The following is a 23,989-nucleotide window of genomic DNA, read 5'->3' as shown; positions in this document are numbered from 1 at the left end:
GTTGCGCTGCTCCATGGGTGATTCATGCCACTGCCGCCGTCTCGCATTGCTGGTGGGCGTAGAGCGGCGGTCTGTGGTCGTGTCTAGGGATCCCTCTCCTGCCCTGCGGCCCGACGAGCCGCATGTGCCGTTGGGCCTCACCCGCCAGCGTTTCACCGTTTCACCGTTTCTACAGAGAACATGCCGCGCCTGGCTTCTACGACCCTTTCGCTGCCCGTCCGGGAAGGTCCTCTACGCCTTCGACCCGCCATGCTTCTGACTGCGGATGGCGTCTGCATCAGGGGAGCGGGTGTTATGTTCTCGCTGCGCCCGTCCTTGGCAGTCCAGTCGATATAAAACTTGCTCTCGCTGTCGGGAGCTGCAACGATACCGGCTGTCCACGTCCAAAATCCAAGCTCCCACCGCGGTGCCGTCTTCGCTTCCTGCTGCTCCTACTGTTCGTCCGTCGTTTACAGACGCCGCCCTTTCTGAACAGCGTGTGCTCTGTTCGGGCTGTGCGCGACCTTGGCAATCTGCTCGGTATAGGGTCTGTGATGACTGCCGCCATAAAGCTCGAATGCGGCGGCGGCGGCATCGTCCGCTGCCTGTACATGCTTCGGTTAACCCTGACGCGCAAGGGGAGCCCCCGCTTCCTTATATCCGTCAACCGCCTATTATTCCAGTGCAACCTGTATGGTGGAAACTCCTTGCCCAGGCTGCAGTCCGGCCCTTCTCTCAGGACTGGTCAAGGGACTACTCCTTCTGCGGTGTGCTCCTTCTTTCCACTGAGGCTGATGGCTGGTGCTGTCGGCGAGGCCGCAGACGCTTACCTCACCTACCACCATTCACGCCAGCTGTGCAGTCTCTCCTGGACCGGTATCAAGGCAGTGTGTCTGCCATGAGCCGTCGGCTCAATAACCTGTTTGCCTTCTCCGCCATCGGCACCACTGGCCAATTCGTTCGATTCCAAGGTCAAGCGAACGTGGTCCTAGAAGGCCGGATCTACCACCGTTTGCTGGATGTCGCGGATACGGGTCACAGCATGCACTGGTTTCTTTATGACGAGTCCGAACGAGGTCTACGGGCAAGGGATCATGACATCCCTAATGACATTCTACATGGGATACGCGAGTTTCTCGGTCTGGTTAATCCCTATGTGCGGACCTTGCGGCACGCCGTCAGTCAGGTCCCGGACCAAACAGTCGCCCTCGCTGTTGAGCTCTCTATCCCGCCTGCGGGTGGTGAGCTCGCTGCAGTTATCACTACGGAAAATCTCCGCCGCGTAGCCCCGCGACAGGTCGTCTTTTACAGAAAAGGTGGCCAGCAGCCACGGTTCGTTCCAACCCTGTCTTGCCAGTACGAGCCGCTGCAATATCCACTTCTCTTTCCACATGGCACGCGAGGTTGGGGCTTTCTCGACGAGTCCCGGAAAAACATACCTTGCACGCAGATCCAATGGTACCGCCACCTGTTCCTGGGCGAGCCACGCATGCGGATCTATGGCCGTTTGGCGTGTGAATATGCTGTGGACATGTTCTCGCGGACGGAGGAGGAGCGCCTGCACTATCTCAAACGGGGCCGACGCATGCAAGCTGCTGCCATGGATGAGGCTCCAAATCCTGACATCCCCGATCTCTTCGAGAACAAAATCCCTGCCGGTTTCATGGGGTCCCGGGCCTGGGCTTCGGACCAGGTGGCTGACTCCCTCGCGATCGCGCGACAGCTGGCCACGCCGTCACTGTTCCTCACCATGACGACAAACCCTAACTGGCCCGAGATTCAGTCCCAGTTGCTCCCAGGCCAACATTTCACAGACATCCCTGCGGTGGTGTGCCGTGCATTCCACGGACGACTCTGTGGGCTGAAGGCCTTTATGAGGGAGAAATTTGGAGGCCTCCTGTACGAGATATGCGTTACAGAGTTCCAGAAACGGGGTCTACCACACGCGCATCTGGTCGTTAAGCTCCAACATGAATTACCTTTGAGCCAACTAGATGGCTTCATCTGCGCCGAGTTACCAGATCCGGACGAGGACCCTGCCCTACATGCAGCGATCGGCAGATTCCACATGCACTCACAGAACCACTTGGACCGGTCCACGTCACGCTGCAACCGAGACGGCCGCTGCATTTACGAGTACCCTCAACCTATCAACAACCAGACTTACATGGATGATCTTGGTCGTGTCCATTACCGCCGACGCAAGCAGGAAGATCGATGGGTGACTCCTCATGTACCCGCCCTAGTGCACCTGCTCGACTGCCATATCTATGCGGACGTGTGCTCTACAGCGACGATCTTCCTTTACCTGTTTAAGTACCTCTTCAAAGGACCCGATCGGGCGCGCTTTGGTATTCGGGCCCTCCACGATGCCCGGGCAGACGGTGAGGACGACCAAATAGATGAGTTCAGAGACTATATGAACGCCCGTTACCTCTCTTCGTCCGAGGCTGTCTACCGCATCCTCAACTTCCATACTGTCTCCAAACGTCCTGGCGTCCGCTGCCTCTCTGTCCATCTGGAAGGCAAGAACTTAGGGAGGATGCACGATCGAAACCAACCGGGTTACTCCGAGATGAGCGACCTGTTGTGGTACTTCAAACGCCCATCCACAGAAACCTTCTCAGGCTTGAAGTATACCGAGTTCTTTAGCCTTTACTACCTAGAGACGGTGCCCCTGGATGGTCCACTACACAGAGGTCAGACCCTCATTGCTACTGTCACCACCGAAGAGGGACCATGCCAAAAGGTGTTGCGCCGTCGAGTCCGCCAGCCTATTGTTGTCACCCGACTTCAGACCGTCCCACTTCGTCTGAAGGAAACGTTTTACCTACGCGCACTGCTCCAGGTGCGGCCTGCGAACAGCTTCGAAGATGTCCGCACTGTCCGGGGGCACTGCTATCCCACATACCAGGAGGCTGCCACTGAGTTAGGACTCTTCCAGGATAACCACGAGGCCGTGTTCGCGATGAATGAAGCGATCACAGCCTACAGCCGCGCGTCCAGCTCCGCTTTCTCTTTGCCCAGCTTCTGTCTAACCTTCCATTTCCAGCTGTGGAACTATGGACCCGCTTCCAGGGCGATCTCAATGCTGACTATAGACTACGTCACCCTACGGCCCACGCCACAGACCTTGCCTTGCAGGACCTGGCACGCCCTCAGTGTGATCCATTACGAGCGGGGTCGGACGGCCCACTCGGCCTTTGGAATTCCTGTTCAGGAGTCTGACATGGGCTTGGTGTCTAAGGTCAGCCCCAAGTCAGGTCGTGCAGAGCTCCTACGCCAGGCCTCGCTCCTGATATGGGAGGAGCTGCCGATGGCGAAGAAGGCGGTCGTGGAGTGTGCAGACCAGCTCCTTCAAGATATCATGAGGAATGACCTGCCATTTGGAGGAAAACTCTTCATTGGACTAGGGGACTTTCGTCAGGTGGCACCAGTCGTCCGCGGAAGTTCTGGGCCTACAGCAACTCTCAACAGCTCTATCCGCACCTCCACGCTCTGGAACCACTTTAAGGTCCTGCGGCTGACTACCCCGGTCCGACAGGCCGGGGATCCGGTATACGCAAGATGGGTGGACCAGGTAGGAGATGGTGTACGCCCCTATGAGACAAGTGTGCCACTGCATCACTTGCAGCATCTTGACGACCTTGACGCTGCGGCAGACTTCCTCTTCCCACAAGATTCCGTCTCTACCTCCGCCGCTGCCGTCCAGCACGCATTCCTTAGCCCGTTTAACGCGCGCGTTGATCTTTTTAATAAGCTCATCTTAGAACGGTTACCGGGGCGTGCAGGTATTCCGATTTTTGCTAATGACTATTCCCTGTAACATGATTCTAATCGCTTGACGCAACTCACCCTTCACGCTCCTCTGGCTAACCTTGCACTGCGCCAGAAACCTATTACAGTCATGATACGATTAAAGAACTAGACGATTCCACCTTCAATCTCCCCACGGGTGCAGAGGCGGATCTTCTCTCGGTATTGAACGAGCCCGGAATCCCCCCGCATGAGCTCTCACTCAAAATTGGCGCCGTTGCTAGCGTGATGCGGAATCTCTCCATCGAGAAAAACTTGGTCAAAAACGTGAGGGTCCAGGTGGTTAATCTGCTACCAAATGTCGTGCAGGTACGGTTGCTGCAACGAGCATGCACGCCTGGCACTGAGTCGCCGACGTTCTACCTGCCACGGATCACATTCGAGTTTCGGCCTCACCGCGCGAATTGGACGGTGCAACGGCGGCAATTTCCGCTGCGTCTAGCTTATGCCACCACCTTCAACAGCTGCCAGGGACTCACCCTGGACCGGGTTGTGCTAGATCTCACCCTGCCCGTCTTCGCCCATGGCCAACTTTACACTAGCTTATCCCGCGTCCCCTCTGCCGTAGACATCCGTATTCTCCGAGACCCAAATGACATAGAGCAAGACACCATTAATGTCGTTTATCACGAATTGCTACTGCCTCTGTGACAGCAGATAATGGGGCGAAATTCGACCTTTATGCAGCCACCATGGCGACGTTCGAGATTCACATATATAGAACCTACGTTGAGAGCTTTTATTTAGTCCCATAACATCGATATTTCAAGAATGAAACTCCCTACCATCCTACTCGCCGCGCCCCGTAGCAGCGGCCGAAGGCCGCTGCCAACGCGACTCGTATAGAGGGAGTAGTTTTATTGGGGTTGCCTCACAATGCCCGTAGCCTCACGTGATATCTACACCGACATTACTGATGGCCTCTTCCTCCTACAACTGCCTCACGAGAGTCAGTTGCTTGCCTCTGCGGGTAGCTCGTCATCTCTCACGCAGTCAAGTCTTGATTTTGTTTCACGTCCTTCTCCAGCACCGATAGGCCTTGACTATATCGCTCTCCACCATGACGTTCAGCCAGTCTAGCAGTGCCACTCCTGCCCCGCTCGACTCCGCTTGGCCGCCGGCCCACATTTGGGAAACCATGGGTGCGGCAGACCGTGCCAGCTGGCTAGGACAGATACAGAGAGACCAGGCTAGGCGCCTTGAATTGGATGTAGCGGAGACCGATCTCCGCCACAGAAGGCCTCGTGTGGACCTGCAAGATGACGATAATCTCGAAGAAAACCGTGAGCCACTCCCCGAAGTCAAACCACTCATCGACATATTTCCGGGTGTCTCCGCCGCCCTTCTTACTCGCGTCTTTGAGAAGAAGTTGAAGGCGACTGAACTCATACGCTTCAAAGAGAAGTCAGTCACCGAGCTAGATCAGGAGGACAGAGTCTTCGAGATGACCGAGTTGGGAGGCACAGTAGGCTTCAAGAAGGCAGCAGCGTCGCTTAAGGACTGGGGCCCCAACCCTCAAATATGGACGACCTGCTTTCTTGCCTATCTGGCCGTTGTAGGATATCTCTTCGGCGAAAAACATCCTAAAGCAGTTCCCAATCTACTCAAGTTTATGAGGCAGATCCTGGACTTCGCTCAGACTTATCAGTGGTCGGAAGCAGTCCTCCCACTTGCCCTTAATTTCCACCAATACATGATGGATAAAGGAGAGTTATCGACGGACAACTACCTGGTCACAGGCCCATTTCGCGAGAAATACCTCCGCCACAATCTCACCCTGTCTGCGAAGTCACCAACAAACCCTCCAACCCGGCCTCGTCAAGCTAGGAATACCAGATCTTCGAATAATGAGACAGAAGTTTGCGATAAGTTCAATACGACAGGGTGCACCTGGGAAGGCTGTAAGAGACGTCATGAGTGCACAGCATGTGGCCTAAGCGAGCATGGCGCCTCCTCCTGCCGCAAGAAGAAATAGCAAGTGACAGCCCTTGAGAACTGCACTAGTGACACCGACAACGTTGTTCTCAATCCCCTATCCCTAAGCCTCATACCACAGGGGCAACCACCCAGACCAAACACTGCTGTTCAATACCCTGTTTTCAACCCAGAGCTCCCAAGGCTACAGTCCTCTCCGTCGCCACTGCATGCGAAAGGCTGGAGCAATCTTCTACGCTACTACCCGGGCGATCTCGGGTCCACTATCGCTGGCATTCTGACCTACGGTGTTCAGGTCGGCTATAGGGGCAAGAAGCAGTTTCGCTATTCCTCCAACCATCACATACATGAACCCGGCATGATCACGGCCAAACTAGCAGAGGATCTCAGCCTCGGTCGTGTTAGACTAGCCTCTAGGCCCTCCTTCGTTTCACCGCTTGGGTTAGTCCCTAAGCACGACGGGGGATGGCGCCGCATCCATGATCTATCCTGGCCCCCTGGACAGGGCCTTAACCAGGGCATACCGGACTCCTGGTCAGCTATCGAATACATGACAATCGACGACATATACGAGCAGGTCATACAAGCTGGCCCAGGTTGCACAATAATCAAGAGGGATATCAAGGACGCCTTCCGAATAGTCCCCGTTGCCGAGGATAACCAGCACCTCCTTGCCTTCCAGTGGACCGATTCCACTTATGTCGAATGCTGCCTCCCCTTTGGCCTCGCAACGGCCCCGTTTCTCTTCAACCTCTTCGCCGAGGCACTCCATTGGATACTCCAATGCCTCCTCCCTGCATTCCATATCAATCATTACCTAGACGACTTCATCACAATTACTCAGTCTCCCTCAGTGTCCGACCCCACGGGTCTTTTTGATGAGGTTTATAACAGAGTCACCGACTATCTACGTATTCCTCGCAATACACAAAAGGACCAGCAAGGGACCTGTGTTACAGTCCTAGGTATCCAGATCGACTCTATTGCAATGGAAGCTCGTCTGCCGCCAGAAAAGTTGTGCCGCGCCACATTGGACGCCGCAGCTGCCCTGAACGCAGCGAGTCTCTCCGTCAAGCAAGCAGAGCGCCTCACAGGCTTATTAGCCTTTTGTTCAAGAGTTGTCCGACTTGGAAGAACAAGATTACAGTCTCTATACACCTTCCAAGCCGCTTTCCCACATGGGAGTAGTGCGCGCCGCCGTATCCCTTACGAGATACGTGACGATTTGGAATGGTGGAGGGACTCCTTGTCTCTCTTCAACGGCGTACTCCTAATTGACCCCTGCCGCCGCCCCATCACGCATCTCTACACAGATGCCTCTAGTATAGGCCAGGGGCTCTTCTTCTTCTCATCCCAGTCTACATTAGACTGCTGGCTGGCCCATTGTCACCAGCTTCATCCAAGCAATGCTGCCACATTGGCCCTTGCTGAAGACGCACATGCGCACATCAATACCAACGAAGTAGACGCTATTCTACAAGGCTTCCTACTCTTCAGCCACCATTGGCTCCATCATACTCTCGTTATCCACACGGATAGCTCCACAGCGCACACGGGACTCAAGAAAGGCTTTCTTCATGGTCCGCCTAACGCACCTCTGAAGAACCTGCTTATCCTAGCGGCAGCGAGAGACATCCACATCGTGCCACACTGGCTCCCCTCCGGCGAAAATACATTAGCAGACGCGCTCTCACGTAACAAACTTGAAGACATTGCTAACATTTGTCCCCATTGGCAGGACCTCTCGGTATTGAACCGCCCGCGTGGTTCTCTTCACGAGCTCCTCAGCTCAATGCCGGCCACCTAAAACTGCTCTGGAACGGACTCAGTGCTCTGGAACGAACTCAGCGCCAACACACGTTCCGTTTACCTCTCCGTTCAGCGCAGCTACGAAAAGCACTGCGCGCTACAAAATTTCTCCGCATGGCCAGTGTCAAGACATTCATTAACCTCATGGCTAAGCTCACGACTCCTTGGTAACGCCAGCCAAAAGGCCGTCAAGCCTGACACCGCACTCGCCGACCTAGCCGCTCTCCGAGCCTACCATATCGATAATTTCCTTGACGATAAACTCTTCGATAACAAGCACTTTCGACGTCTCATAGACGGTGCGCGAAGACTCAACCCCATCACAAAAGTACGGGTCAGAAAACCTATTTCGCGTGACACTATTACGAAACTATCTGCGGGCCTCGCCGCACTCCCGTCACGGCCCTTGGAGATGTCTGCGAACCTTCTAGACGACTTAAACTTCGCAACCGCGTGCCGGGTAGCATTTGCTGGATTCCTCCGCCTCGGAGAATTCACCTACACGACTGAAGACCTGAGCACACATTCTATCTTCTCAGCCACACAGTTAACTCGCTCCGAGACCGCCGCCACGAAGGGGTCCAAATTATTCTTGCAAAGACGGGAGACAGCGCTTGCCCAGTTGATGCCCTTCAGAAGCTGTTACTTGTCGATCCCAGAGGGCCCGACGCCCCCTTGTTCTCCTTCCACAGAAGACCATTCAGTCGCAACAACTTCCTCTCGACCTTATCTACTAAGCTAAGAGCGCTTGGACTACGGACAGAGGGCTACTCCGGTCACAGTTTTCGGAAGGGCGCAGCTCAGCATGCGCACGATAGTGGGATACTCGACGACCAGATTCAGATGCTAGGGAGATGGACCTCAGAGTCCTTCAGGTTGTATTTTACGGCGAACACGTCAGTTTTGTACAAGCTCAATCACCAGTTCCAGACAGGCTCGCCGGCCCCGCTGTCTCTGCTGCTTCACCACCGTCCCCTCCACCATCCTAGTTTGGCCGGGTCATTTGGGCCCTATCTGACGCTACGGTCTACGACCGCAGCGACAGGTGACCCGTTATGGCCAAACTACACTCTTCTTGCTCCTCTTGACTGCGTGAGGTCACCAATAAAGGGAGTAGTTTTATTGGGGTTGCCTCACAATGCCCGTAGCCTCACGTGATATCTACACCGACATTACTGATGGCCTCTTCCTCCTACAACTGCCTCACGAGAGTCAGTTGCTTGCCTCTGCGGGTAGCTCGTCATCTCTCACGCAGTCAAGTCTTGATTTTGTCCCTCCCGCCTTCCCTCTGTATATAGAATCCACTACAATACAGACATATTGCCTCCCTACAAGGGAGCGCGAACGGGCCCTATCTGACGCTACGGTCTACGACCGCAGCGACAGGTGACCCGTTATGGCCAAACTACACTCTTCTTGCTCCTCTTGACTGCGTGAGGTCACCAATAAAACGGGAAAATTAACGCAAGCTGTGTACGTAAATTGACCCGTTTTACGCCCTCAGTTGAAAAGCTTAACCTCGCCTAGGAACAACATTATTCTCGCCACTGAAATGATTTTTTGTGCTACAGATATTGGTCAAAAGTATTTACCTACTACCCCACTTCAATTTTGACCGGCAACCAACGCACCATTTTCTTTTTCTTTTTAACACCACCCCTACGCATCCGATTCTAATGGAAATAGGCCCAAAACGTAGGAAAAAGGCAGAATTAAGCCATGAGCAAAGGTCAGCTATTATCTATGCTTACAAGAATGGTATTTCGCAGTCAAAACTAGCTGATAATTTTAGCTGCACCCGCAAGACTATTTACAATACGCTTAAGCGCTTCGAGGAGCATGAATAGACCCGGTCCCTTTCTCGAACCGGCCGTCCTTCGAAGCTAGACTCTCGAGCTTGCTCATTTCTCTATTTACAAGCGCGCCGGCACCCGTTTTGGACCTATAGACAGCTTAGTGCTGCGACACCCGGTCATCCGTCTCGGTCCACTATACAGCGAGTTTTAAAGCAATACGGTCTCGGAAAACGGCGTTCAAAAAGGAAGATACCAATTAAGCCCTCTCTTGCAAGGAAACCGCTAAGATTTGCGCGAAAATGGCGGCGTGAAAGCTTTCAATCGTGGATCTTCTCGGACGAGTGTTCGGTGCAGCGAACCTCGAATTTGGACCACAATGGTGCTTTCGTACGGACTCCGAGGGTCTTCGCCGCAACCTTGTGAATGCTAAGGCTCACGTAAAAGACATTTCACAACTGGTTTGGGCTGGAATTTGGCTCGAAGGTCGGACAGACCTAATTATTATGGAAAGAGACGAAGAATCGCGTTCGGGGAGGGGTTATACTTCAAAATCGTACATTGCAACGCTCGAAAAAGGTCTGATGCCAATCTACACCCCTAGTTTAGTATTTCAGCAAGATAACGCAAAGATTCATCTAGCGGTGGCGACGCAAAAGTGGTTTGAAACACATGGAGTATACGTCGAGGATTGGCCTGCGCACTCACCCGGTTTGAACCCAATTGAACCGGTATGGCGCTGGTTAAAAGTGAAGCTTTTTGCATTATTTCCGGAGCTTATTGGCATGGGAAGGTCGGAGGTAGACTGGCGTTATTTTAGAAAATGCCTGGTGGAAGCTTGGAAGGCATTAGATCAGGCAAAGATAGATGCGCTAATATTGAGCATGGGAAGACGTTTGAAGGCAGTACGGAAGGCTAAGGGGTATTGTACACAATATTAAGCGAAAATTTTATTGTGCTATTACAGTCAACTCTCGCTTATACCACAGCATACTATCCAAGCCAAATTACGTGGTATAATTGAGTTGTGTTTTGGTGAGAGGATGACATAATATTTGACAAGCTAACTCTAAGCCCTAATACCTATTTAGTCTTCCATCCCATCATCTGATCCAAAGTCACCTGACGTTTCTCATCAATCTGAATCCTGCCAAAGTCGCTGATTAAGCTCTCAATTTGTCTAATATGGTCCGAGGTACCCTTTTCTTTGCTACAAATCCATAGTAGGATATCCTGGAGGCTGTCCAATATAGCAGAATTAGACAGAAGCTCAGGTGGGGGCCCATCAATGTCAATATCCTGAATTTCTGAGGTTGTTGGGGCAATATATATATCTTGCTCATTGGTCTCATCTCGCCCTTCAGTCCCATCTTCTAACATGTCTTCGTCCGAAGGGTTCAAAAACTCGTCAAATGGCACAATATCTTTATCACCAAGCTTATCAATTGCTTGATTATATAGACTTTCAATCTCATCACTCAATCCGGGCTCGGAAAATAGTGCAGACTCAGGTGCGGACTCGGGCGCGGACTCAGGTATAGGTATAGACTTTGGACTAATCAAAGTACTTTGTTTAAAGCAATTGATAATCGTTTGGTCTGATACACTTGTTCTCCAAACTTGCGTTACCCAGGTAACAGTATAATAAATGCTCATTCTTTGTTTTGGGTCTATCCCACGATCAAGAAAAGCAATCATATAGCGCATCCATTTCTTCCGATAATGGTGCTTCAAGTTTTGGATAATACCTTGGTCCAAGGGTTGATAAATTGAAGTTGCGTTTGCTGGCAAAAAAACAACCGTAATCCGGGGTGGTGGTGGCGCTCGCTGGAGTCCAATAACATGTGGTGAAGCATTGTCTAAAAGGAGCAAAGCTTTCTTATCTAAGGGAATACGCCCATAGAAAGATCGCAACCAGTCCTCCATAATGTCATGACGCATCCATGCTGCCTTGTTGTGACGCCAAACACATCCCAGAGCTCGGAAATTAACCCCCCGGAGTGCGCGAGGGGTTTTTGCTGTGCCAATCAACCATAAAGGGACTCGATCGGAACCATCCGCATTTGATGCAACAACAATAGTGATTCGTGTTTTATCAAGCTTTTTGCCAGCAATTTTTCCCTTTGAAAGACCACCATTTGGCATACGTCGCCAAAATAGGCCAGTTTCATCCATATTGTAGATTTCGGACGGTTTGAATTGATTGCAAATCGATTTGGTGCTTTTGATCTGATCATGTACCGAGGATGGGACTGAGGCAGCTTCTCCGTGGAAAGTATGATATTGAAGAGAGTGGCGTTGTTTGAAGCGAGTTAACCAACCCTCAGAGAATTGAGGTTTGGTCCGATCTTTGTATTCCGGTATTTGTCTCCAAAGCTCAGCTGCTTTAGTTTGGATCAAAGGGCCATTTATTGGTATTCCATTGCCAATATGGTTATCTGCCCAGTCATATAGCTTTTGGTCCAATAATGGCCAATGAGAGGATGAAGATCGTTTGTTTGCCCCTGCAGGGCCCGTATCAAGATAATTGTATTTGGATGAAAGGATCCTTGATATGGTTGACCGGTCAATCACTTGTTTGAATTGGTCCTCAAACCACTTAGCACATGCAGTCTGCGTGGGCTTTGGGCTAGTATTAGACCAAAATGCCCGTAGTGCCTGTTTCTGCGCGTCTGATATACCCAATTTGGTACGCTTTGGTCCCATTCTGACGCGCTTGGGTGGGGTCGGGAGGGTAGGAGAGCTTGTAGATTGATGCATTCTGATTGGTTGATTGCGCTGACTAAGCAGATTTGAGAGTAAGAAAGTGTGGTAAAACAAAATGTGTTATATTCTGTCAATTTATATGGAAAAAACTGGAATGAAGGGGCCATCCAAGCAAGGGATGTGTTATTATCAAGAATGTGCAATATCCCACCGTGGTATAAGCGAGAGTTGACTGTATTAAGCATCCCCAATTTTTAATTATAGCATTATAGGCCATAAAATGGTGGTGCTATATACAGTGCAAGTGATATATATATTTTGAGAGGGGACCCGAAAAAGTGGAGTGGGAGATACTTTTGAACGCCCATGGGTAGACAGGATAATAGCTTCTTCCCTTACCCAAAGAAAATTCATCATGGAGATTTGTGATTGTGTCCATTCCAAATGCTCCCTATCTCGTTCCTTCACAGCATTACTCTGGGCAGCACTTCGAACTGTCATTTAGAATGTTTCGTCGGCTCAGTCCGCGTACTCTGCTAGTGACTACGTAAGTCACATATGGGGAAACGCAAGAGGGAAAAGATAGCCACTAGAGATCCGAAAATAGCCTGGCCTACAGCTTCATAACACCTGATCTTGTAGCACGGGAAGTGAGCCTTACTGTCAAAAACGTCAAAGGAGGGTTGAAAAGCGTGGACGGAGCTGGCAATATAGCCTCCAACGCAGAGAAGAACCAACCCAGGGCAAATTGGATGCAGCCGAAGTAATCCAGCACGTGGTTCTTCTTTAGATCCTGCTACACCGTATCAGTGAAATTGAGAACACGTCCTTCCTCAACATGGAATGGGTTTTTCGTATACTCAAGTTCTGGGTCGGGACCTTCGACCTATGGCGATATCTAAGAGCAAGTACCGATAAGCTGTTACTTTTTGTCTAAGATGTGATCTACTGGGAAGGAAGAACAGGAAAGGCGATCCCTCTGGATGATGCTAAAGAAAAGGAGAAACTAAGAAAATATCCCAAGCTCAGGGAGAAAGCAACGAGAGTCAGGTGTTCGACTTGCTCAGTCATAATTTACGAGATTACTTACAAGACTAAGTAATTCTGTGTGCAAAGACAAAAATGACTCAGTATGTAGAGAATTTGGTTGACAGCCTGAATGGACTAAGGACTGGTACTATGTTCTAACCTTTGCCCCGCATGAAAGACCAAAGCTGCTGTTGCTAGCTCAATGCTCATATATTGAGAAGTGCCCCCTTAACCTTCTCACCGTCCAACTGTATCTTGAGCAGTTTGTTCTCATTGCAAGCATACATAGCGCCTTTTTCCCCGAAACAAAAGTTAGAAACCCCACCGGGTATATTAATAGTGCCAATCAACACACCACTAGGGTCCCAGACCTCGATGCCGTCAGTACAACCAGCATAGACATTGCCATGAGTATCGCATTTGATTCCGTCCGGTACTTTTCCCGGGGCATAAGCGAAAACCCGGCGATTTGTCAAGAATGGTTCAGAGCAGCCTTTTTTAAGGACAACATCGAATGCATAGATGTGTGAAGGACCGGACTGGTGCAGCGGCACTGATGCCGAGCCGTGGATTGCACCTGTATCTGTCACGTACAGAGTGTCGAGTTCCGGTGAAAAGCATAAGCCATTTGGTCGAGCAAATCCGTCTGCAACAGCTCGGACAGATCCCTTCCTAGGATCGTAGCGGTATACGTGGTTTGGCAACTGCGGCGGAGGTCGAATGCCCTGATGAAAGCCATATGGAGGGTCTGTAAACCAAATAGATCGGTCATGGGGATGGACGATCACGTCGTTGACAGAATTGAACGGGATTCCATGGAACGATTCGATCACAGTTTCAAAGACTGTATCGCCACTGGCAACGGATGGAACCGCAAGTTTGATAATCCCCGATGGATCTTTTGGGTCCCTCGAGCCCTGTGCGCAAAGAAGAATGTTTTCCGAGTCAAAATTTACACCACCGTTTAGCATTGCACCGGTGATACTTGGGAATGTGATATTCTCGACTTCGGTCACGTGTGATCCGGTGGCGAGATTTGGCTCAGGATCGTAGACCCTGGTGAGCTTGACAATCTTGTTGGCAGTTGTTGGGTTCGCTTGGTCGGAAGAAGTGGCCAACTGATTGGAAGTCACGAAGACGCTGCGTGAGGGTGCATGGTAAATGCACGCTTCATGGTAAAGAGGTAAATCACCTCCATCCGCCAGAATGGAAACTTGAGGGTTGGCACCTAAAATCTTGTCGAAATTTGAGGGTTGATGTTTATGAAAGTTGACTTGGAAGTTGGCCATAGCGAACAACCTTGGCGGTGATCCAGAGTACTCTCAATGTTTTGCACTAAAATTATTGAAATCGTTCCTCTCATGTATGCAGAATTCAACAGCGTAATCATTATTATGACCCGAGCGGCTATGCATATGTTTGGCTAACACTAGGTAAAAAAAAAACCAAAACCTCGAGTTGGGCTGAAACTCAAATCTATAAGCATTAGCCGATTGTTTGGAACAACTCAATTGCCGACATACATTATGCATCCAAATCGGTAACCGATAGGCAATGCTCAACTTACCCCGCATCTTAGTACTGGCAGTGATATGTGCGTGAAGCCTATCTCCTGAATCCATCCATAGGCTTAAAAAGGCTTGATTTATAGCCCTAGGTGCGAGGAACTACCTGATCTCCTCGGTCTCTCCGCATAAGTGACCTTTTCAGAGCAGTTGGCAGGGTAAATGCATAGCGATTTAGAATCTATCGGTAAAGGCTCTGATTCTCAGGGGTTGCTCTGCCCATCTTAACAATACCGTGGTATTTTGCTGTTTCGGCAATTGAGGGTCATTGGTGCGAAGTTATTAATGGCTTGATGCCCCAGACTTTTAACACCATTGTGGCTTGTATGCCACACTCCAGACCCGAACGTCTGCAAAGTTGGTTTTCTGCCACAATATCTTGTCGGTCGAAACAATATTGCCGAAGGGTACATTGAACCATGGTCTAAGCAAAGTTTGACGCCACCCCCGATATTGCTGGCCTGTGAAATGAGTCTAGAACATCCAAAGAATCCGGGAGATTTATTGGTCCCCGACTCTTACCTCCTATTCAACCCAGTTCAGTTAATTACCGATATAATGAGGTCTAGTGACCCGCTATCGGTGGCTGAAATGATAGCATTTGGCTCTAAACCTACATATGGCCACTCTGTGGGGAATTCAGTTATCTGTGCGGTTAGTGTCTAAGGCGAAGGTCTGCGCCCTGCTCGTATAGTATAGGGCTTCAGTTTGAATTTTGGACCTCAACGGGCCCAAACAACCCATGTGACCAAAAACTTATTTCCCTTAACAGGACATTATATTAGGATGAACCTTGCTCTCTCTTGCATGTAATATTTGTGTTTACATTCCTCTGCATTTTACTTTAAGGCAGTTCACTAAGCTGCTACGTTCCGCGACGAAGTTTTAGTGACTTTCTCTTTGTTGTATTTAACAATTTGTGCTATACACTGCGTAACTCGCACCCCAGCTACAGCATGAAACTACAAGGAAATAACCTCTTTGCTGCCGTGACGGCGTTGACGGCGCTTGGTTTCATGCAGATTGGGTAAGTCGATAAGAGCTTGGCTTTGCAGGTTTCAATAGACGTGATTGACCAGATATAGGTATGACAATGGCCTCATGGGAGGCCTCGTGAACCAACGTGCCTTCAATGAGACATTCGATTCGCCTAATCCAACCATGGTTGGCCTTATTGTTTCTATCATGGAGGTCGGTGCATTTTTTGGGAGTATATGTACTGCGTTCGTAGGCGAAAGCTTGGGACGCAAGAAAAGTATTGCTATTGGCGTCGTCACCCTGATCGTCGGATCAGTTCTACAAGCTACAGCTTATCATCGAGCGCACCTCATCGTCGGGCGGGTTGTCTCTGGCATTGGTCTTGGCATGGTGAACTCGACAGTCCCAGTAATGCAGGCCGAGTTTGCTCCGAAGGCTTCGCGAGGATTGTGTATGTGCTACCGTCTGCCAAATGCCGCGATACTGAATACTAACACGGAACAGATGTCTGTATGCAAATATCCACCCTTAATTTTGGAATCCTCTTAGTGTATTGGATTGATTACGGCTTCTCCGCACAAACCGCTAGCTACTCCTGGCGTGTACCCGTTATCCTCCAGTGCGCATTTCTTCTCCCTATGCTTGTACTACTGCTCCTTGTGGACGAGACCCCGCGGTGGCTTGCAGCCCATGACTGCCATGACCAAGCATTGGATGTCCTTCGCCGGTTAAATCATGGAAAGATACCCGACTCTGATATTCTAGCCCTCCATGAAGATATCATTCGCACTGTTGCCGTTGAAAAGGCTATCGGAGCTGGATCTTGGAAAGACCTTCTCAAGAATGATAAGATCCAGAGTCAGAAGCGATTCTTTATTGCATGTGCCATTCAGATATTCCAGCAACTAGGCGGAATCAACGCCATCATTTACTACTCTGGGACATTGTTTGAAAAGTCTGTTGGGTTTTCAGCGCATATGTCTAGCTTGATGTCGGGCTTTCTGCAAACATGGTTCTTTATCGCCTCCTTCATTCCATGGTTCCTAATTGATCGCATCGGCCGCCGTCCATTATTGTTATCAATGGTTTCAGTCATGGCTGCTGTAATGGTTGCGCAGACGGCTCTCATTTACCAGGTTCAGAATAGTACGGCCATCGCTCACCAGAGTGGTATTGCAGCAGCAGCAATGCTTTTTATATTCCAAGGAGCGTTCACTATTGGTTTTCAAGCAACTGTTTGGGTAAGTTTACATCTAACGGAGTGACTGTTCTGGCTAACTAGACCCACCAGGTCTATCCATCAGAAATCCTACCTCTACGGCTACGGCAACGTGGCTCGTCAATAAGTACAGCCGCGAATTGGATTTGCAATTATCTTATTGTACAGATAACGCCACCAGCAATCAGCAACATTGGCTGGAAAACGTACATTATATTCGCTGTATTGAATACTCTCTGGGTCCCCATCATCTATCTCTTCTTTCCAGAGACCAAGGGTCAGAAAATGTTTCATGATTTCTGAACCAATGTTAACGAAACTCTAGGCCTTCAGCTTGAAGATGTTGACAGACTCTTCGCAGGTGATGACGAGCATGTGGCAGTGGAATTGTTCACTGCCAAACCTGCTATAGAGCACGCTGAAATGGCGGGGAAAGAAGTGGCTTAGCTTACAAGGTAGGTACCCGTCACATGTGGATAACAGGAACCTCTGTTCTTATATACTCACTATCGTTTTGTGTGTCTGGCCGTAGGCTTCAGTTTTTCGTGTTCAAAGCTCGGAACGGTTTTATGTTACTTGTCTATGCAGTCAGTTCGTCTTAACAATTTGCCGTCCATGTCAGATGCGCAATATGTGTATTGAAGGTTCCCTACAAATAGGCCAGGCTAAATGCATCAACCTGCCTTGGCAGCAATCTAGCTGCCTAAGGCTAGCCTCGCTGTTTGCTCCAGGGCCTTTTTCCAGGTGGATTCTTCCTTCTTCGATAGTTAGTCACAGAACCAAGATATTTTCTCCCATCAGTTTCGCTGTTTACATGGCGGGCCTGGCAGTTTGGGATCGATTCGATTTGCTAAACTTCACACCCAGGGCCTGTAAAGCTCGTCCTCTATAGGCTGATCAAATAGCTTTGATTTTTGCTGTGTGTAGTCCACTTTATAACCAACATGTTTACGGTAATAATGTACCCGAATTGAGACTTGAGCCCTAACAATGCCCAAAGTGGTGAAACTTTGAAAATATATCTGTTATTGCACACTGTCTGAGAGGGAACACCAAAATATGGCACGTGTTCGCTGCTCCGCAAGCACCTACCGTCTGATGCATCCTAATCGAGCTCTGTGTAATTATCAGTCCACTTCTATGGATGTCTGGTCAGGGGGCAGACGTTACAAAACAGCCTTTTTCCGAAGTCATTGAATTGTTATAGCTGCAACATCGGAAATTCGGGGATAGTTGCCATGGAATGCACAATAGCTTTAACTCGCTGGAGAGCTGTAGTACATTAAGAAAGATGGTGTAGCTAATTAGAAATATACAGCATAGAAGAAACAGAGTGATTGGGAGCGAAAGCGCGCTACGGGTAGCGATCTCAGCAGAACGGAGACAAATGCCAACAATATCTCCTCGGTCTGCTTCACTTGGTCAATTAGCCATATTCGCTCTGGTGCAAGCAATATAGACGTAAGGTGCAATAAAGGATGTAGGCAATTTGAGAACTCAAAGTTATCTATACGTACAGTACATGGAAGTACTAATTGTGGAATATCTAACCAGCCCTACCACAAGGACTACAGGGTGGTCAAAATTTTACTGTCACGCCTTCTCGAAGAATACCCAACAGTCCTTTATTGTCAGAGTTCTGGGGTATTCCCTCAGCCCGGCTCACGCACACATAATACAGTAGCCGATGCAGCGCTTTATCGGCAAATGAACATATCTTGCGCCACCGCTTGAAAAGTACTATTATCTTATTATCCCGCCCCGTAAAATCCCAATCAAATTATACTCCTTGCTCGAAAGGCCGCACTCTTCGCTCACTTTTCCTAGCCCTGCTTTTGTTTACGACGAACTAATTACAATCTTCGGTACGTTTAAGCACCGTGCAGGCTGGTTAATGGGTATTGGTAATTAAAGACCTCTTTTGTTCGTAAACAAAAGACATTATCTAACAGTTTAAAGAGGCAAAATGTGCTTGAATATACCGTGGAATCCATCCGACGCGTGGCAGTACTTGAGAGACATAGCCAATGGATCCCACGATTGTCCTGAAGCACCATCAAGTGCCCAGAGGGCTCGGATAGCCTATTTGCAATTATCGAATACCACCCTGGCGGACACCGTTGATCTTGAAGAGGCATACACTGGTCTTAAGAAGTATAGGCTTGTCCAAAACGGTACTTTAGACGCTGAAACTGTGCTGTGCCTGGTTCAACTTTACGCAAGCCGCTTCCACAGCTATTTTCCAGTGGTCCCGAAAGGCAACTTCGACCCTCACACTCTAAATGAATTTGCGTCAGCTGAAAAGTACCTCTTCACCGCTGTCCTCACAATTTCTTCGAAATCTCTCGACAATATGCAACACATCCACGAGAGCTGTTGCGAGTACATGCGAGAACTTCTTTCCGAGATTTCTTTTGGGGCAGATTGTGATATTGATGCAGTTGAAGCATTGCTTCTTCTAGCTCAATGGGAGCCTCCCGGCCTCCTTGCACGCGTTGGGTACATTGGAAACGGAGAGGAGGATCGAGCTGCGTGGATGCACGTTGGACTTGCTTTGCGTGCGGCGCAATTTCTAGAACTAGAGCGCGCATTTGTTCCAGGTGAGTCTGCCGAGCCCTCTGAAAGAGGCTCTCGACAGAGGCTTACCTGGATCGGCTGCTATATGTCGGATAGATTGTTGTCAACCCGCCTTGGGCGCTCATTTTCGCCTGGCAGTCCTGGTAGTACAGTAGGTTCGGTTTATCATGAGTTTTCCTTACTCCAACCTACCAATCCAGAAGAAGACGCCCAAGGAAAGATTTTTCAGGCACATCTTGAGCTCATTCAAATGCACAGCAATTTCCATATGTTTAGAAACTCGGATATCTGCACAACTGACCACGCGACAATGGATCAAGATCATTTGAAATCTGTGGAGGAACTCTTGGTGGCCATGTCGAACTGGCACCGGATTTGGGGTATCCTAGCATGTGAGGAAGTGATGATAACCTTTTGGACAACCACGGTTTGCTGCTGATTATAGAATAGGTTCTATACACCTAAAAGCAACACTTCAGATGGCCTATGAATATTTACGTTTTGACGTCAATGCCTTAGCTGTCAAATCTGAAATGCGCCGAGCGAAGTCGTCTGACTTGTACATTGGCTGCCATGACGATCAGGATATATCCATCAACAATGCAACCGGAACCCGTGACTTTCCTTTTATGCATGATGCTATTGACGCCGCGAAAATGTACTTGAATATTCTTGCAAATTATGTTGATCCTGAAGAACACTTGAAGTTCATGCCATTAAGATATTACTTGTGAGCCTGGCCCCCTGCTATTGAGTCTTCTGCTAATTTATTTGCAGCCATGGTATACATGTGGCTTCCTTCCTCTGCAAGGTAACCGTCAAGATTATTTCAGGTGGCCAAGTTCTAACGTAAGTGCCAGATGCTTTCCATGAGATTTATGATGATGGAAGAGAAGGTTGCAGTTGGAGAGCTGCTACGTCGAACAAAGCTATGCTTTGAGCGGTCAAGCTCCGGGCCCTATGATGTAGGATCCCGATATGCTCGTCTCTTGATGCTTCTAATCCTGCCACAACTGCCTCATTCGACTTCATCACAAATCTCGGGCTGAACATGAGACCATAGATTATAGGATCCACCAAGATCCTATGTCACCCTCCTTTCATACCTTCGACTCCAATGGAAGTTCCTGGTTTAACATGAGCGAGCAGTACTACTAATTCGATTTCCAGCGGTCACCTGTCTAACCCTACACACTAGGGTCTTGTTATTGGGGTTATATAGCTTACTTCTTTCACTATTACTGGCCTAGTTCGTTTATCGTTTCTGACTTTAACAATTTTTATTCAAATTACCGTTATTACACAATGTCAATGAAGAGGTCCTTGCCGCACAGTGCACCAGAGTAGGCCACTGCTAATTCCTCCCTAATGCTTGAAGTCCGTTTGCCGTGACCTACGGTTAAAACTTGGATACTCGGCCTACACTGCTTATAAAGTGACTAAATTTACCCAAACATATTTGCAATGTCATCTGCATTGCTAACATTCACTCTATGAGACGTGACCTGACGGGATGGGTCATACGTTTTCAGCTCAGCAATAAGGGCTTCGGTGGTCGATTCATTGGTGGAATAGGTCAATGCGAGATGAGATGTTCTCCATGGGCAAATAGATCACGAACGTAACTGCTGGAATACTTTTTTGGAACACGTTACGTACGAGCATCATATAACCGTATAAGGACACCTAACGTGACTGACCACCGTGTAGGCCACGAAACCCGAGTTTTTAAATTTAGATGCCTTTATCTCTACCATAGCGCTAACTAATCAATAAATCAACCTATCTCGGTCAAACTGGACATACATCTCTTCTATGTCCCTGAACTTTGCGTAAACCGCACCTTGGTAATGCTTCTGTTCCCGGCTGTAAAGGCTGCAAAGGCCTTCGGTAGATGGTATCTACTTTTTAGGTCGAGTGCCCTTTTCCTTCTGCTTCTCATTTGCGACCTGTAAATCGCTTACTCCTTTCCCGTGAAGTGAAGCCGATTGCATCGTATTTTTGTAAGCTTTCAAAGTCAGGTTTTAATCGGACTCAGAGGGGTTCGAGACCTCATACGAAGTAACGCTTTAATGAACAAAGCTTACTTTTGTAACTTCGTATAGTTCGAAGCGTTTTTGGCTCCCATTTCTTACCCTGGCTAAAAGGGAGGGGTTTTGCTGTCCGAAGACAAACATCAAGCTTTGAGATCACTCGACCGGGCCAAAAGGCATTAAACCGGCCGCTCCAAAGCAATTTTTCAATAAGATGGGATTGAAAGGGTCGAGTCCGTGCGGAAGGGTACACGTAGAGTAAGTCTAGTTTGTCAACATAGTTGATCCATCCCGTTCTGTATCTTGATTATAATCATCCGACCGTACGAACGCTTTAAGGCTGCAAGTCAGCCGATATCAAGTATAATACCAGTTGTTCGCGAATTTCGTCAAACTTTGGTGTTAATTGACTTTCGTGGCTGTCGGGTATCAAGAGTTGAAACTTCTCTTCGTACGAGAAATGGCCGACGGATTAAGCAGCTTTTCGAGCCAATGAAGGCAGATTTTATTAGACGCTACCCGTTCAAATCTCCAATAATTCGGAATGTTATTGATTCAAGATCCAATGTAATCCTTGCCTTTGAAAATCACGCACGGAAGTAAGGCCTAAACCGAAGCATTCGTACAGTTAATAGCGGTCACCCACTCGCAATTTCCAGGTTGTAAAAGCGATTGCCAACCGTAGTATTGAACTCTTATAATGGCCTTTGCGGTAGCTATTAACCCTATACGAAACCGGTCTCGTCAAAGTTATTAACATGATTCGGATCGATCCTGTTCTGAACAATCGTTTTTAATAAGGGGAAAAAACCACTTTGCGATAATTCTCGGGTCTTCGCACTTCACATTCATATCGTTTTGAGAAACGGGTCAAGAGTTAGGGATGTCGTTTAATAAACTTTGTACACTAACTTTGGCCAACCAAAGAAACCGGGTTAGTTCCGTGCGCAGCGAGAAGATTATTTGCCGAAAATTGATTGTGTCTGAATGGATTTCTGGGTAATTACCCGAGAACCCCTTAGGACGCCAAAAACTGGTTCTATTGCCTCGTTACAGCTATAGGGAGAATCGGTATTTGAAGGGGTGACCGCCACGTCAACTCTTCCCGTGGGTCACCTCTTCACGTTGACAATTGTGGCTTGACATAGAACATGTCGGCTCTATTCCATAGCCAGTCGCGAAAACATGGTTTCAATCTCGATGAACTTCAGAAAAGAACAAATCCTCTGTTTTATTTTCCAAACCGGACAGCGGAACCATCAAAAGAGATCGCCCATGCCAAAAGGCGGCGATAACGAATTTCGGCTATAGGGCAAGAAAACACGGCTGGGGTAGGGTGGTTGTACTATACTTTTAGGTGGTCATGTAAATTAAAGGAGCATGAGAGTCTGTCCTTCATCCTCGTGAAGCCAGCAGGGCTTACTACTCATAATGGCCCACACGTAAGACTAATATTACTTGGTGATACAAACTGCTGGCCAGTGCAAATAAACGGGACCATAGGGCAGTAAAATTTTACATAGGGTAAGCAATTCCAGCAACATAGTAGCAGAACGTAGAAATCCAATTTCGAATATAGCGCCATGGAGGGGATGGACAATCGCTGACTGCGACTGGCCAGAAGTTGACACAGACCCACCTGTCAATAATTGGGGCGGGTGACACTGTTTTCCATAGTTTGTTCCCATCTGTGACCTGTCAGGTCCTAGAGAATGGGCTTGGCACGGTCGCTACTTCCCCATTGGTGGAGATAAAGCGCCACCAACTATGGCGATTATCATGTCTGTTGGTTGATGATGCTGTTGACTCGTGAACAACGGGCCTAGACTAAGATGCTTTTCTTCCTCGCCACAGAGAAGCGAACATAAGAAACGATGAGTGTGCTCAGGTCGCCCATAACGGTCTGAGCGATAAATCATCCTGATATAAAAACTCGACCATCTGCCACTCCCTCTCTTCCATGATCGCCAACCAGATCGGCTGTTATCATGGCTGGCGAAGCAGGGCCCATAAATGTGTCCCGGGCGATGGCCATGTTGATTGCAGCATTTTTCGCTCTAGCATGTTACAATGTTCTGGAAATCGTGATTTCGATCTTCACCACCTTCAAGTGTCGCTTCGCCACGGACTCTACTTCTGGAGCATGCTGATCGCCACTTTGGGGATCCTACTCCACTTTGGGGATCCTACTCCACGCCATTTCGGTATTCCTTCGATACTTTGCACTCGCTCCTAACTTCCCTATGTGTGTTTTGATTTGCATTGGCTGGTACGCCATGGTGACGGGTCAGTCCGTGGTGCTATATTCGCGACTACATCTGGTGACCACCCATTCACACCGCTGTCGCTGGGTCCTATACATGATCGCATTCAATCTTTGCATCTTGCATGTCCCTGTTACCATCTTCTTTCTTGGGAGCAACCTCGGCGTCAAGAGCTTCGTCACGCCATTCAATATCTATGAGCGGATCCAACTGACTGGGTTCGCCATCCAAGAGACGATCATTAGCGCTCTGTATATCTGGGAAGCAATAACAGATCTGAGACCTG

The 23,989-nt window shown here is 49.0% G+C and overlaps 4 protein-coding genes across 4 annotated transcripts; 3 read left to right on the top strand and 1 right to left on the bottom strand.

Moving 5' to 3' along the window:
* Nucleotides 1-265: 265 nt before the first annotated feature.
* N7446_010881 (uncharacterized protein) lies at nt 266-4,446 on the top strand (the record flags this gene model as incomplete). Its single annotated transcript, XM_058519624.1, has 2 exons — nt 266-3,770; nt 3,872-4,446. 2 exons carry the CDS (start codon nt 266-268, stop codon nt 4,444-4,446), a joined length of 4,080 nt encoding a protein of 1,359 aa, XP_058368462.1.
* Nucleotides 4,447-13,273: 8,827 nt separating this feature from the next.
* N7446_010880 (SMP-30/gluconolactonase/LRE family protein) lies at nt 13,274-14,356 on the bottom strand (the record flags this gene model as incomplete). Its single annotated transcript, XM_058519623.1, has 1 exon — nt 13,274-14,356. One exon carries the CDS (start codon nt 14,354-14,356, stop codon nt 13,274-13,276), a length of 1,083 nt encoding a protein of 360 aa, XP_058368461.1.
* A 1,232-nt stretch (nt 14,357-15,588) lies between these two features.
* N7446_010879 (uncharacterized protein) lies at nt 15,589-17,276 on the top strand (the record flags this gene model as incomplete). The annotated part of the gene is made up of 5 exons (XM_058519622.1): nt 15,589-15,659; nt 15,718-16,061; nt 16,115-16,851; nt 16,902-17,106; nt 17,155-17,276. 5 exons carry the CDS (start codon nt 15,589-15,591, stop codon nt 17,274-17,276), a joined length of 1,479 nt encoding a protein of 492 aa, XP_058368460.1.
* Nucleotides 17,277-18,795: 1,519 nt separating this feature from the next.
* Nucleotides 18,796-20,455, top strand: N7446_010878 (fungal specific transcription factor domain-containing protein; the record flags this gene model as incomplete). Its single annotated transcript, XM_058519621.1, has 4 exons — nt 18,796-19,798; nt 19,857-20,136; nt 20,184-20,217; nt 20,267-20,455. 4 exons carry the CDS (start codon nt 18,796-18,798, stop codon nt 20,453-20,455), a joined length of 1,506 nt encoding a protein of 501 aa, XP_058368459.1.
* Nucleotides 20,456-23,989: the final 3,534 nt, after the last annotated feature.

The sequence above is a fragment of the Penicillium canescens genome (assembly GCF_028828765.1).
Source record: "Penicillium canescens strain IBT 15451 chromosome Unknown utg000007l_segment0_segment0, whole genome shotgun sequence".
Taxonomy (NCBI): Eukaryota; Fungi; Ascomycota; class Eurotiomycetes; order Eurotiales; family Aspergillaceae; genus Penicillium; species Penicillium canescens.
The sequence above is the reverse complement of the archived record's forward strand: the minus strand, read 5'-3'. Positions and strand labels throughout refer to the sequence as shown.